Below are 12,549 nucleotides of genomic sequence, written 5' to 3' on the forward strand. Positions count from 1 at the left end.
TCTCCCCAGCTCCAAGCCCGAGAAGGAAACACAGGGAAAATGGAAACTAGGTCACGCTACCAGGATGAATACAAGACATAAAGCACAGAGCACAACTGGAAGGGGCTTAGAGGGTAACGAGAATGACTGATGTTAAGTGTCTTAGCACAAGGAAGGAAGATCTGCTGCTCAGCAGCAATGGGAACCTGAGGCAGGTGGTGGAGGCCCATGTGTTTGGTGTTTCTGTGCAGCCTTGTGGTCCTTACTGGCCACAGTTGTGTTGTCAACGATATTGACCATCTCTCCTGCCCTTACACCGGATCTCAGGGTCTCCCTTTGGTGATTCCCAGACACACACTGTTTCCAAGAGGGAATTTAACCTCGGAGTGACTAGGATGGGATTTTTCTGTGCTCTAGACTTGAAGTACGAACCTATCAGTACCCTCCCATGAGTGCATGCATCTGTTTTGTTTTGTGTTTCCATGTCAGATATTCCTGTACCAATGAATAGCCCTTTTTGCCTCTTATTTTCTTTCCCGGGAACTGGAGAACACCAAGCTGTGACACTACTTATCCACACCCTATTTCCCTGCCTTGTTTCTGGGAGCTGTTTATGGGCTGATGACAGTGGGAGCCGATAAACTTTACATTTCTGCAGCAGCGGGTGCCTGGGTTGGTGTCCCTGGAGCTGCTCCTGGGCACGGATTTGCTCACAGCTGGTGGCAGCTTCTGCAAGGGGCATCGAGGGTTCACTGGAGATCCTCAGAACATCCACAGGGTTATCCCGTAGTAGAGGGATTGGTCCAGCATTGGGATTCAACCCGTGGCTCTTTGCTTTAGAGTCAGCCTAGAGAACCGCAGAACACACCAGAATCTCTGTGCAAAAAGCTGGGATCAAATCTGCTGTCTCTGTGGGAGATCTCTCAGCGCTCCAGATTTTATCCTGTGTTGAATTATTACCATCTGCTATTCCAGTCCCCAGGGGCCGCTCGGTCTGTTTGGTGGCTGTTGGTCTCTGGTTAAACCAGCCCCGTTGGATTTTCCTTGCTCTCATGCCCTTTTGCGATGGGATGGCTGCTCTCTTCCTTTCTTGCAGTGCTCAGCTTCACAGTCGTGTCTTCCTTCCAGTTCCCTTCCAGTTTTAACTGTGTTCATTGTCCCATGACAACATCAACCTCTTTCCACAACAGTGTCGTCCATGGAGGCTTGAGGGATTGCCCTGGTGCTGGGCGACTTGGTGACTAACAGTTCTGCTCCTGTGATTTTGAAAACCTCAGATGTGTCCCCTCCAGCCACCCTCAAATGGAAATCTCAGCCTTCCCACTCCTTCCGTCCCCTGGATGGTTGTGGTTACCTGTCTCCATAGCCGTGTCCTTGAAGCCACCATCCAGATGATAAATCATGACCAGCCCAGCAGGCCAGGAGACAGAGCTCCAAACTCCTGGTCTGCAGGGGTTGCCACTTGTTTTGAGGATGTGAGGATGATGATTTCCAAGAAAACCAAACCAGAATAGGAGCATCCTGAATTTGCAAAGGAATATTTGAACTCCAAAATACTGTTTTGCTGTACAGAGGGTGTGGGGCTTCCACAGAGAAGCCGGCCGGGCCACAGAGCTGGGAGCACTTCCTGGCCTGGCCGTCCCATCCTTCTCCTGGTGCAAATGTGACCTTGGCATCCCTTCTCCTTCCTCCCTGTATTAAACCGGACCCCCACGTGAACGGTGAGCGTTGCCTCTTGTTGCTGGAGGAGGAGAAACCCTCTCTCCCCTGAGGTTCACCTAGCTCCTTCAGCCTGATGTTCACCTTCATCTCCTGTGCAGAAAGCACCGCCGCAGCCATTGCCGAGCAGAGAGCTTAGACATCCAAATCCATCACCGTGTCCGTGCTGTGGTAGCCATACCTGCTCCTTCTCCCAGGGCTCCCCACTCGCAGCCCGAGACAGCAGGAAAATGGGAAAACGGGACAGATCGCAGGCAGCCCTGGGCATTGGATCCTCCTAGCAGTGTCTGGGCATGAAACACGGAGAACACCAGCACCATGGGGTGGCCCCTTGGCCTCCATAGCCCAGACCTGCAGGTCCCCTTGGCCACGTTAGTGCCCCAAGCCCAGCCAGGCTTTTGCTCCCCATGCAAGGGCCTGAGCCCTATTGGCAGCAGAGGGGACAGCAGTGGGGACAATAATGGGGACAGCAGCCTGCTCTAACCGCAAGACAGTGATCCAGGGAGCTCTTTCCCACAGGAGCAGGAGGATGGTGGTGCACTGAGGATGCATGAGGCTCAGGCATTGCAGGAGGGCACCTGGAGCGCATGGAGGGGTGGCCACATCAGGAGCACGAGGGGCTTCAAGCAGAGATGACCCCAAGGGGCTGCAGCAATGGGCTTGCAGGTGGAAGTGGCCACCAGGTCCCCGGGGTCCCATGTCCTGCCCTCACCTTGTCCCTTGCCCAGCAACTTCCTCCGCAACCCATTTCATGGCGGGATTAAGGCCTATTTCTGCCCTACATCCTCATTAGCGGAATTAAAGTGTGAGCTCCCAGTGCCTTCCATATGACACCAGGAGCCTGGTTAAATAGAGACTGGAAAATGTCCCTGCTTAGAGAGCCCGGAAATCCCCACGCACCCTTCACTCTGGGCCTCCTCCTGGGGCTTCCTGCTGCCCTATTTGATCAGAGCTTGGTTCGATTTGCTGCCTGCAAGGTCAGGGCTTGGCACCTTGAACCTCCCCATCCAGGAGAAAACGTAGCCTGGGGACACGGGCACCTGCGGGCAGCAGCGCTGCTGTGGCCTCCTGGGCGTGGGGAGATGCCTTGGTGCTCATGAACCTGGGGACTCGGGTCACCATCCTAGGGACCGGGGAGAGCCCATGGACCTGCTCGCATGACACCCTGATGGCTACAGGGATCAGGAGCTGGCCCTGGGGCAGCAGGATCATCCATCCCTTCTGCTGACCACGTCAGTGTCCCCTGCAAGGCACCCACGGAGGGTGAGCGCCACCTCGGCCCTGTCCCCGCCATCCCAGGGCGCTCCAGAGATGAAGGACAAGGGCAGGACGCAGCCCATGCTGGAAAGGATTTTATTGCATGTGTCTGCAGCGCCTGAGCCAGCAGGAGCCGGCGTGGCCGGCTTTGATCCAGCACCGCAGGGCTCCTGTCTCGCTGCCTTGGTGCTGTGCACAGAGCGAGCAAATGTCCACACGTGTGCGTGCGTGCAAGCAAGCGGCACACACGTGCACGAGTGTGCAGCCTTGCACACGTGTGCGCGTTCTAATGCGTGTGCAAATGCAGGTAATGTGCACGCATGCGCGCCTGTGCAAGCAGGCATGTGCACATGCATGTGCACGCTCCGCACGTGCCCTTCTTGTGTCCCATGGGTCCCGCACGCCCCAGCTGCCCTGCGGCGCCTCCGTTTCCCTGCGCCACAAGGGCTAAGGGGGGGATTTTGCATCCAGCCTCTCTCCTCCCTGCGCAGCCGCCCCGGCAGCGCAGGCTCCGCACTAACGGCCGGGTTAATCATTCACCCTCCTCCCTACACCCTGCCCAAGCCCAACTCATTTTCCCTCCAGCCAGGCCAGCCGCTCCCGACATCCCATCGCCACCGCCACCAAGGACTCGGGGACCTTGGATCACCCCATTCCTGGGAAAGCAAAGAGCCGGGTTGGCCCTGTGGGCATTCCCGGTGACCCTCTGCTCTGGCCTCCCCAGGCCGGCCCGAAGGGTGACGCCGAGGGGACACAGCCTCCGTGACGCCGCAGCAGGGAGGTGACAGCAGCGCAGGGACGCAGCGCCAGGACAGGCTGGAGGACACCCGGTAAGGACACTCCTCATTCCCACGGGGGTCCCCGCTCTGGGACGCTGGGGTCCCTGCCATCCCCGATGCCTCCGGAGCAGCCAGCGGGGCTGACGGGGTGGTGGCCGTGTCGCCCCAGGGGCAGCATGACCGAGGTGGAGCCCGTGCTGGACTTCGCGTCCTCCGGGAGGACCGGCCGCCGCAACGCCCTGCCCGACATCCTGGGCTCGCCGGCCGGCGTCAGCCCCTCCGACCTGCCGCTCAAGCTCGCCGAGATGTCCCTCAGCGCAGGTAGGTGACGGCCACGGGGGTCGACCTTCTGCTGCACCGCGGAGTGGGAATGGGGAGCTCTGCCCATCGCTCCACAAGAACCGATGCGGGGGCTCCTCAGAGCAGAGGCCATGGTGGTTGGGTGGTTGGGTGATGACCACAGTGTTTGGGGAAGTGCATGATGAGGTTTGGCGACATGGGTGAGGACCACATCGCTTGGGGAAGTGGTTGATGATGTTTGGCGAGATGGGTGAGGACCACGGTGTTTGGGGAGGTGGGTGAGGACCATGGCATTTGTGTGTTTGGGTGATGACCATGGTGTGTGAGGAGGTGAATGATGATGCTTGAGGAGATGAGTGAAGACCACAGTGTTCAGCAAAGTGGTGACAAGTTGGTGGAAAGTGCTTGGAGTCCCTTCAACTACCTGTTCTCCTCATAGACAGGTCCCAGGAGATGCAGTCACCATCCACAGAGGTGCCCCCTCCGCAGCCTCAAAGCCCAGAGCTGAAGGACACATCCTAACCCCACGGTGGCCGTGGCAATGCGCGTCTGGCCAGCAGGGCTTGGGGACAATGTGGAGCATCAGGCGAGTTCCAGGAGCGCAGCCTGGAGTTGTCCGCGTTTTCCTTGGTGCAGCGCAGCACGGACACCTGCCGTCCCCCGGCACAGCGGAGCGCAGCGGGACCTGCGGTAGCGACGCGGGACCTCCCTCGGGATGGGGAGCTTTGTCCTGCTGGAGGGAACATTTCTTCTCCGGTGGTGCCAGAACCAAGCGGTGGGATTGGGCTCTGGGGGGGGCATCTTCTGGGCTTGGTGGCGACCACAAGGAGTGGGGACAGCTGCCTGCGGGGGGTTGATCTCAGCGTCTTGGTCACTGTGATGTTTTGGGTGCTGTGTTCGTGTCCTGTCCACTGTCCAGGGGATGGCGCTTTTCAGGCCCGGGGGGCAGCACCGACGTCCCCCGCGATGGCTCTGCAGCCTCCCCCGAGCCCCCAGCGCACAGGAGGAGCCCAGGTCCTGCCTCGCAGTGGTGGCACCGCGTGATCCTTGAGGGTCACAAGGGAAAACGGCCTTGACCGAGCCCCATCCCTGCATGGGCAGCAGGACCAGGGCGGGGGACAAGCCCATGGGCAGGAGTGGAGCACCCCAGGGCTAAGGTGGCCTCGTGGGGGTCCAGACAGCAGGACCCCCCCATATTCACCTCCCCAGGTGGGACACCCCCCGTGCGGAGCTGTCACTGCTACAGGGACCACGCTGGAGACTGTGGCCACAACCAGGATGCTGCTGCCTGGGACACCCTGGGGCACCTCCTTCTGCCAAAGCCACCTGTGGCCCTGCAAGGAGCCCTGGGACAACACGGAGCGAGGAAACCAGCAGCAAGCAAAGGGGCTGGGACCTCCAAGGGCCGATGCCACCTCGTGGCTCGCAGTCCCACGCGGCGACGGCCAGTGAGGACATCGGGGAGATAGCCGGGACGCGGGATCCGATCTCAGGGCTGTGACGGAGCAGCCAACCTATAGCTGTCGCTGTGGGACCAGCGAAGCGAGGCCAGCAGCTCTCCAGCAGCACAAGGGACCAGTCCCTGCAAGGCGGCCTTGGTGACAGCACCCAGGGTGTCTTGGGACCTGTGGGGTGGAACCAGCTCTGTCAGGGGAGGATGTTGTGTGTCCGTGGATGTGCATCCGTGCACGGGTGGCCAGGGCCTTGCACACTCATGTGCATGGGCACCTGTGCACACGGGTGTGGGCATGCACGGGCATCCACGGGTGTCCGGGGACATGGGTGTCAGTGTGGGTGGGCACCCGAGTACCTGGGGGCTTATGTGCGTGGGTATCCGTGCTTGCTATGTGCAGGGGTGGCCTTGTCATGGATGTTCGCGTGGGGGTGACTGTGCTTGCCGTGTTCGTGGGTGCTCGTGTGCACGGGTGACCTTGTGCATGGGTGTTCATGTGTGTGGATGTCTGTGCTTGCCACGCGCACACGTGTTCATGGGCACGGGTGACCATGCGCATGGGTGTTCGTGTGTGTGCGTGTTCACGTTTGCTGTGTGCACGGGTTCTCATGTGCAAGGGTGACCGTGTGCATGGGTGTTCACGTGTGTGGGTATCTGTGTTTGCTGTGTGCATGGGTGACCTCGTGCATGGGTTCTCATGTGCAAGGGTGACCATGTGCATGGGTGTTCATGTGTGTGGTGTTCACGTTTGCTGTGTGCATGGGTGACCTCGTGCATGGGTTCTCATGTGCAAGGGTGACCATGTGCATGGGTGTTCATGTGTGTGGTGTTCGTGTTTGCTGTGTGCATGGGTGACCTCGTGCATGGGTTTTCATGTGCAAGGGTGACCATGTGCATGGGTGTTCATGTGTGTGGTGTTCGCGTTTGCTGTGTGCATGGGTGACCTCGTACAGAGGTTCTCATGTGCAAGGGTGACCGTGTGCATGGGTGTTCGTGTGTGTGGGTATCTGTGCTCACCGTGTGCGTGAGTGCTCATGTGCAAGAGCATCTGTGTGCACGGGTGACTGCATGCATGGACATTCACGTGTCGTGGGTGCCCACGTGCACGGACACACGCGTGTGGCGTGTCTGTCATCCCTCTGCCTCGCGGGGAGGCTGGGAGCAGCGTGGAGGCCAGAGCTGTGCAGAGGCTGCAGGACATGGGGCAGGAGCGGGGAAAGCCACCGGCCCCAGCGGTGCCCCATCCCTGTCCCGTGGCACCAGGGGGCTCTGAACGCGCCGTGTTAAAAGAGCACTGAGCACCTCGGGGGTGTTGGGCCTGGCGCCCCGGGGACGTGTTTGGGTAATAAATTGTGAGTATTTTTCCTGTGAAGCTGCTCCACGGTAGGTCTCTGGTGACGAGCACAGCGGCCATGGCCGAGCATCCCACAGGAGCTTGAACTTGAGCTCCCGGCTATTTTTGGGTGCCTGCAATGATACTGCGGGGCCAGGCAGAGGGTGTCCCTTGGTGCCTCCTGGACTCACGTCACCTCCAGCTGGACACCAAGCAGGGAAGAGCTCAAATAGGGCACCCAAGGGTGGCAGCACCCGGCCTGTGCAGCTCTGCAAATGCGGCCACAGCACCTACTTTCCCATAAGCCAGGGGCAAGGGGAAACACCGGGGTTGCAGCGGGTGCTCCATGGGGACCGCACTGGTTGCCCAGTGGGCCAGGGGACACTCTCGCCGTCGGCCCAGCCGTGTCCCAACAGGGGCCGCGAGCAGAGGAAGGGTGAGGCAGCTCCTGGCACCGGCACTGGCACCTCTGCGGGGCCAAGTCCGGCCACAGAGGCCTCCGAGCAGCCGTTCTGCCCCATGGGAGCCTTCTGTTAAAGAACAACCACAGGAAGGGACATCTCTGTCCCCTCCACCACAAGTGACAGGCGAAGAGGTCCGGTTCCCCCCCTCTCCATCACCAGGGTCCCCATGGGCTTGTCGGGCGATGATGCAGAAGATCCTGCTGGCCTGGCGCCCTCCACCCCTGCTCTGTCCCCTCCCTGGTACCTGCCCGGGGGGCTCATGTCACACAACGTGATGCCATCATCACATCGCCGGGGCTGCTACACCCTGCGCAAAGGCAGCCCCGGGTGACGCAGCCCTGGGTCCCTCCCTGCAACGTCACAGGCTGCACATGGAGAGATCGCGCGTGTCCCCCACGCACATGCTGTGTGTGGCCAGGGCCACGAATGTCCCTGCACATACAGCTGGGGACACGTGTGTCCCTGTGCACACACGCTGCTCTCATGGCCAGGACCATGCGCGTGCCTTCACATGTGCCTGAGATCATGCGTGTCCCTGCACACACACGTCGCACATGGCCAGGACCACAGCTGTCCCTGTGCCCCCGTGCTACACACAACCAGGATCAGGTGTGTCCCTGTACGCACGGCTGAGCTCACACACGTGCTTGCACACACACACTGCACATGGCCATGACCATGCGTGTCCCCATGCACAGCCACGCCACAAGCAGGATTGCACATGTGTCCCTGCACACACACCCTGCACACACACCCTGCACACACGGACACGCCACGTACACGCGATCCCTGCACATGCGGTCCCTGCACACACGGACACACCATGTACACGCAGTCCCTGCACACGTGTCCCTGCACACACCCTGCACACACGGACACACCACGTACACGCGATCCCTGCACACGCGGTCCCTGCACACGCGGTCCCTGCACACACACCCTGCACACACGGACACGCCACGCACACGCAGTCCCTGCACACACATCATGCAGACACGGTCCCTGCACACACGGACACGCCACGCACACGCGGTCCCTGCACACGCGGTCCCTGCACACGCGGTCCCTGCACACACACCCTGCACACGCGGTCCCTGCACACGCGCTCCCCGCACACACGGACACGCCACCCCCGCTCACGGCCGCGCCGTCCCCGTCCCACGGCCACGCGTGTCCCCCCGCCCCCGCGCGGGGGGCGGCCCCGGGCCGCGCTCACGTGACGCGGCCGCTATTTAAGGAGGCTCCGCGGCGGGCGCGGCCCCGCGGCTCGGTGCGCGCAGCGGCTCCGCTCCCCTCGTGCTCCCGATCCGGATCCCGTTCCCAATCCCGATCCCGTTCCCAATCCCAGTCTCGCCATGGCCGACGCCTTTGCGGGCACCTGGAAGCTGCTCGACTCCTCCAATTTCGACGAGTATATGAAGGCGCTGGGTGAGCGCGGCTGGAGGGGGGAGGACCGGGGGCGAGCGCCCTCAAGCCCGGCAGGCGCACGTGGCTTTGCTATTTAATATTTTTGTTCTAATTATTAATATTTTCCTCCTTTATATTTCACCCCCCGAGCAGCGCGGGTCTCGCTGCGGCTCCTGCAAGCTGGAAGGGGGAGGGTGGGGGGCGCCTCCCTTTTGAATGAGCTTAAAGGAAACGAATGGGGGGAAAAAAGCGGCCCCGCGTCGGGGTGGGGGATGCGGAATGGGGGGCGGGGATGGTCCAGGCTTTCCCGAAAGGCTCTGGATAGGGACAGGTTTTTCCCACCCTTCCATTTTGGACCAAGATGGTTGGTGGAGGCAGAGGACTGCAGAGCTGCTGCTCCATCCTTCATCCCTCCTCCTCCTCGCCCGCAACATCCAGGCGAGTCCCTGACTGCAGCACTGGGAGGGCAGCGGGTGCTGCCAGCCTTGGGTTCCGCCCAGCCCCTGATTTGGGGCTGGAAAGGGCAATTTGGGGTGCAGGAGCTGGGTGGTGGCTGGTGCGATGTGGGGAGGGACAGGGACAGCGAAGGGGGCCCTGCAGTGGCCTCATGGTCCCCCCCATTTCAGGCGTGGGCTTCGCCACGAGGCAGGTGGCCGGTCTCACCAAACCCACCACCATCATCGAGGTGAGCGGCGACAGGGTCACCGTGAAGACGCAGAGCACGTTCAAGAACACGGAGATCAGCTTCAAGCTGGGCGAAGAGTTTGACGAGACGACCGCTGACGACCGGCACGTCAAGGTGAGCGGAGGCGAGGGAGCGGGGACACGCAAGGGGCCAAAAAACAGTCCTCAGAGCATCTCTGAGCATCCCTCAGAGAGCATCTGCCTCCCACCAAGCTCCCCCTGATGTGGGCACAGCCGCATCCCCCAATAGTCCAACGCTTGAATCCCTGAGCTCTTGCTCCATCTTTTCTCTGTTCACTTTTTCATGCAATTGTTAAAAATCTCCCTGCCCACAGGGCCTGGTGTTCTGCCCTAGCAGCTCTTGGCACCTCTCTCCCCGATTCCTCCCCTCAATTTGCAGCCAGATTTTGCAAAAAAAGCTGCACTGAAGGCATTGGAGTTGCTGCAAGAGCCTGGCGGGACCTTCTGGGCAGGGAAGTGGGGCCACCCTGGGCATGGAGCTGCTGGGAAGGTTGTGCAAGAGCAAAATGGTGCAAGGCAGAATTACCCAAGCACCCGCCGGCCGGCCCGGGCCCAGGGCTTGCTCAAGAGAAAGAGAGAACGTGGCTGGGCAAAAGATGATTTTTGCCTCACTTTACAGCTTGCAGGGCATCCCTGCAGGGAAAGAGCTGGGGAAATTGGCCTTTGCAAGGGGAAAGAGGTCAAGACTTCAACCTCCTCCTTGTTGGCCTCTTTCACCTCCCAGGAACGATCTTCCCCCTGCCCTTTTTTTTTCCCCTAGCAAAGCTGTTTTTGCTGAGAACTTTCCCCTCGTGGCCCCGGGTGCCTGTGGGCACCCACGGTCCATTAAGCCAGCTCCAGGCACGGGCACTGTTGTCCCTGCCTGTCTGTCCATGCCCCCCAGCCCAGGGTTGTCGTGTTGCAGCAGGAGCCTTGCGGAACCTGGCTGAGCAGGTGTCCCTGCAGCCCTGTTGTCCAAGGAAAAGCCCAGGAACCCCCCTGGGATGGAGGCAGGAGGGACAGGGGAGTGTCCCTACGGTGCCACGGCCCAAGACAGACCCCAGGGGAGTCGGGATCGGAGCCACTGCGGTGGCCGCAGGGCATCGTTCCCAGTGGGGAATGGGTGAGGAGCTCAAGTGAGGCGGCAGCGCCAACCAGGCACGTGGGGCAGCCTGTCCCTGTCCTCGTCCCACCGCGGCAGCAGCGGCTCCCCCCGCTCCGCCGGGAGCTATTTCCATGCACGGCGCCGGGCAGTGCCGGGGGCTGCCTGCCCCGTCTCGTGACGCCGCTCGGGCTGGAAACTATGTGGAAAGCACCTTGGCATCCCGCGGGGACGCGTGAAGGGCGGCTCCTGCGGCCTGGGGACACGTCCTTCAAACGGCCCTCGGCCACCAGCCAGGGAGGACAAAGGGGACGAAGGACTGCGAGTGCCGTTGGGGGCACCTGTGGGGACACCTGGACCGCAGGGACATCCAGGCTGGGGAGCTGAGCCAGGGGGCAGCCAGGCCATGGGGCAGCCCAGTTTTGGGGGCCAGCTGGGCTGCGGGAGGAGGAGGGAGAAGGATCCTTGGGAAGATCCCAGCTGGGGGAGGTATAGGAGCCATGGGAGAGCTGTGCTGTGGGGCACCCTAGCCACAGGGACACCAAGAAAAGGGGACACCCAAGCTGTGGGGAGACCCAAGTTAGGGGGAGATCTGCACTGTGGAGGTGTCTGAGGCAGGGCAGGAGATGAGTCTTGGGAAGATCAAATTGAGGGGTGTCTGAGCCACAGGACAGCCAGGGAGGGGGGCACCAAGGCTTGCAGGGCTCTAAGCCAAGGGCTCACCTGATGCATGGAGAGACCCGGGTTCTGGGATGACCTGCATCCCGGGAACGTCTGAGGTGGGGAAAGGAGCCTTGGGAAGACCAAAGGTGTGGGTGTGCATTGGGAAGGGGGGGCCCAGACCATGGAGACCCCTGAGCCATGGGGCTGCAGGCTGATCCCTGCTGTGAGGAGCCCCTTGGCACAAGAGGACCTGGGCACAGAGGGGACACCCGGGGCAAACAACGTTCCGGACAGCAGGGGGTCGGGCGGGTGTAGCCGCGCTGCCTGTCCTCACCCAACCCCGGGATCCTCCGGAGCCGGCTGTCGCACCAACCTCATCGGGCCCAAGGCAAGAGCGGGGCTGTGCAAACGCGCGGTGACTCCATCCCCGCTCCGAAAGCGCCTCCGGAGCAGGACGAGGCGCAGGCCAGGCTGGCCGTGGTGGCCCAGAAAGGACAGGGCCACCCCAGCCGGGTTATCGGGGCACAGGCGTCAGCTGCTCTGTCAGCCGCGGTCCAGCCGTGGACGGAGCGGGATCTGGTTGGCAGCGTGAGAGCCAAGGGGGCTCCTGGAGCCTTTTTTCCCCTCTCCTCTCCGGCGACCGAACTGGGTGTGATGGGACGTGTCCGCTCTCCCCTCGCAGTCCGTGGTCAAGCTGGAAGGTGGCAAACTCGTCCACGTGCAGAAGTGGGATGGAAAGGAGACATCGCTAGTGCGGGAGCTGAAGGACGGCAAGTTAATCCTGGTGAGTGCCTAGGAAATGTCCGGTGGAGCTGCCGGGATGACGGTGATGACCCCTCATTCCACCCCCACAACCCCTGGCTTTGTTTTTTCCTCCCAGACCCTCACCATGGGCAGCGTTGTGTCCATCCGCACCTACGAGAGGGCCTCCTAGGGCCCCCTGCCAGCCCCGTGCCGGTGCCGAACTCGCCAAATTGCCTCTGTCCCCTCCGTGGGAGCAGCGTCCGTCAGAGCATCCACTGGAGCCCTCCGGAGCTGCCGGATCCCTGCGCTGCCCTGAGGGCTGTTGCCTCGGGGGGTGCTTGGGGTTGGGTGGTTGTTTTGTTGTTTTGTTTTTTTTTAAATAATGGAAGAACCCCTGTGGAAAAATAATAAAGCCAATGTTGTTACAGCTCTGCGAGCGGTTTGTTTGGGAGGACTTGGCCATGTGCAGCAGGGTGGGGGCGTCCTGGCCCAGATGGGGCTTTGGGAGAAGTGGGGCAAATTCCTGCTTGGAGCTTGCACCTCCACCCAGGAGACCGTGGGCGCCTGGGCCCTGTGCAGAGCAGCCCCTGGGTCTGAACAGCAGCAAGTCCAGCGGTGGCTTCTCTAGTGAAGTCCAGCAGGTCCCAGCAGGTCTCCTGGTCATC

General features: G+C 61.3%; 2 protein-coding genes across 2 annotated transcripts; both read left to right on the top strand.

The window, feature by feature from the left end:
- Nucleotides 1–3,687: 3,687 nt before the first annotated feature.
- On the top strand, nucleotides 3,688–4,613 carry LOC148594109 (cAMP-dependent protein kinase inhibitor beta-like). The gene is made up of 3 exons (XM_088527935.1): nucleotides 3,688–3,785; nucleotides 3,904–4,055; nucleotides 4,474–4,613. Exons 2-3 carry the CDS (start codon nucleotides 3,911–3,913, stop codon nucleotides 4,554–4,556), a joined length of 228 nt encoding a protein of 75 aa, XP_088384061.1. The 5' UTR covers nucleotides 3,688–3,785; nucleotides 3,904–3,910; the 3' UTR covers nucleotides 4,557–4,613.
- Nucleotides 4,614–8,602: 3,989 nt separating this feature from the next.
- Nucleotides 8,603–12,128, top strand: FABP3 (fatty acid binding protein 3). The gene is made up of 4 exons (XM_088527934.1): nucleotides 8,603–8,712; nucleotides 9,318–9,490; nucleotides 11,823–11,924; nucleotides 12,021–12,128. The coding sequence occupies exons 1-4, from the start codon at nucleotides 8,640–8,642 to the stop codon at nucleotides 12,072–12,074; spliced, it is 402 nt and encodes a 133-aa protein (XP_088384060.1). The 5' UTR covers nucleotides 8,603–8,639; the 3' UTR covers nucleotides 12,075–12,128.
- Nucleotides 12,129–12,549: the final 421 nt, after the last annotated feature.

The sequence above is a fragment of the Tinamus guttatus genome, unplaced genomic scaffold (assembly GCF_059628265.1).
Source record: "Tinamus guttatus ecotype Peru unplaced genomic scaffold, ASM5962826v1 Tinamus_guttatus_pri_ptg000296l, whole genome shotgun sequence".
NCBI lineage: Eukaryota > Metazoa > Chordata > Aves > Tinamiformes > Tinamidae > Tinamus > Tinamus guttatus.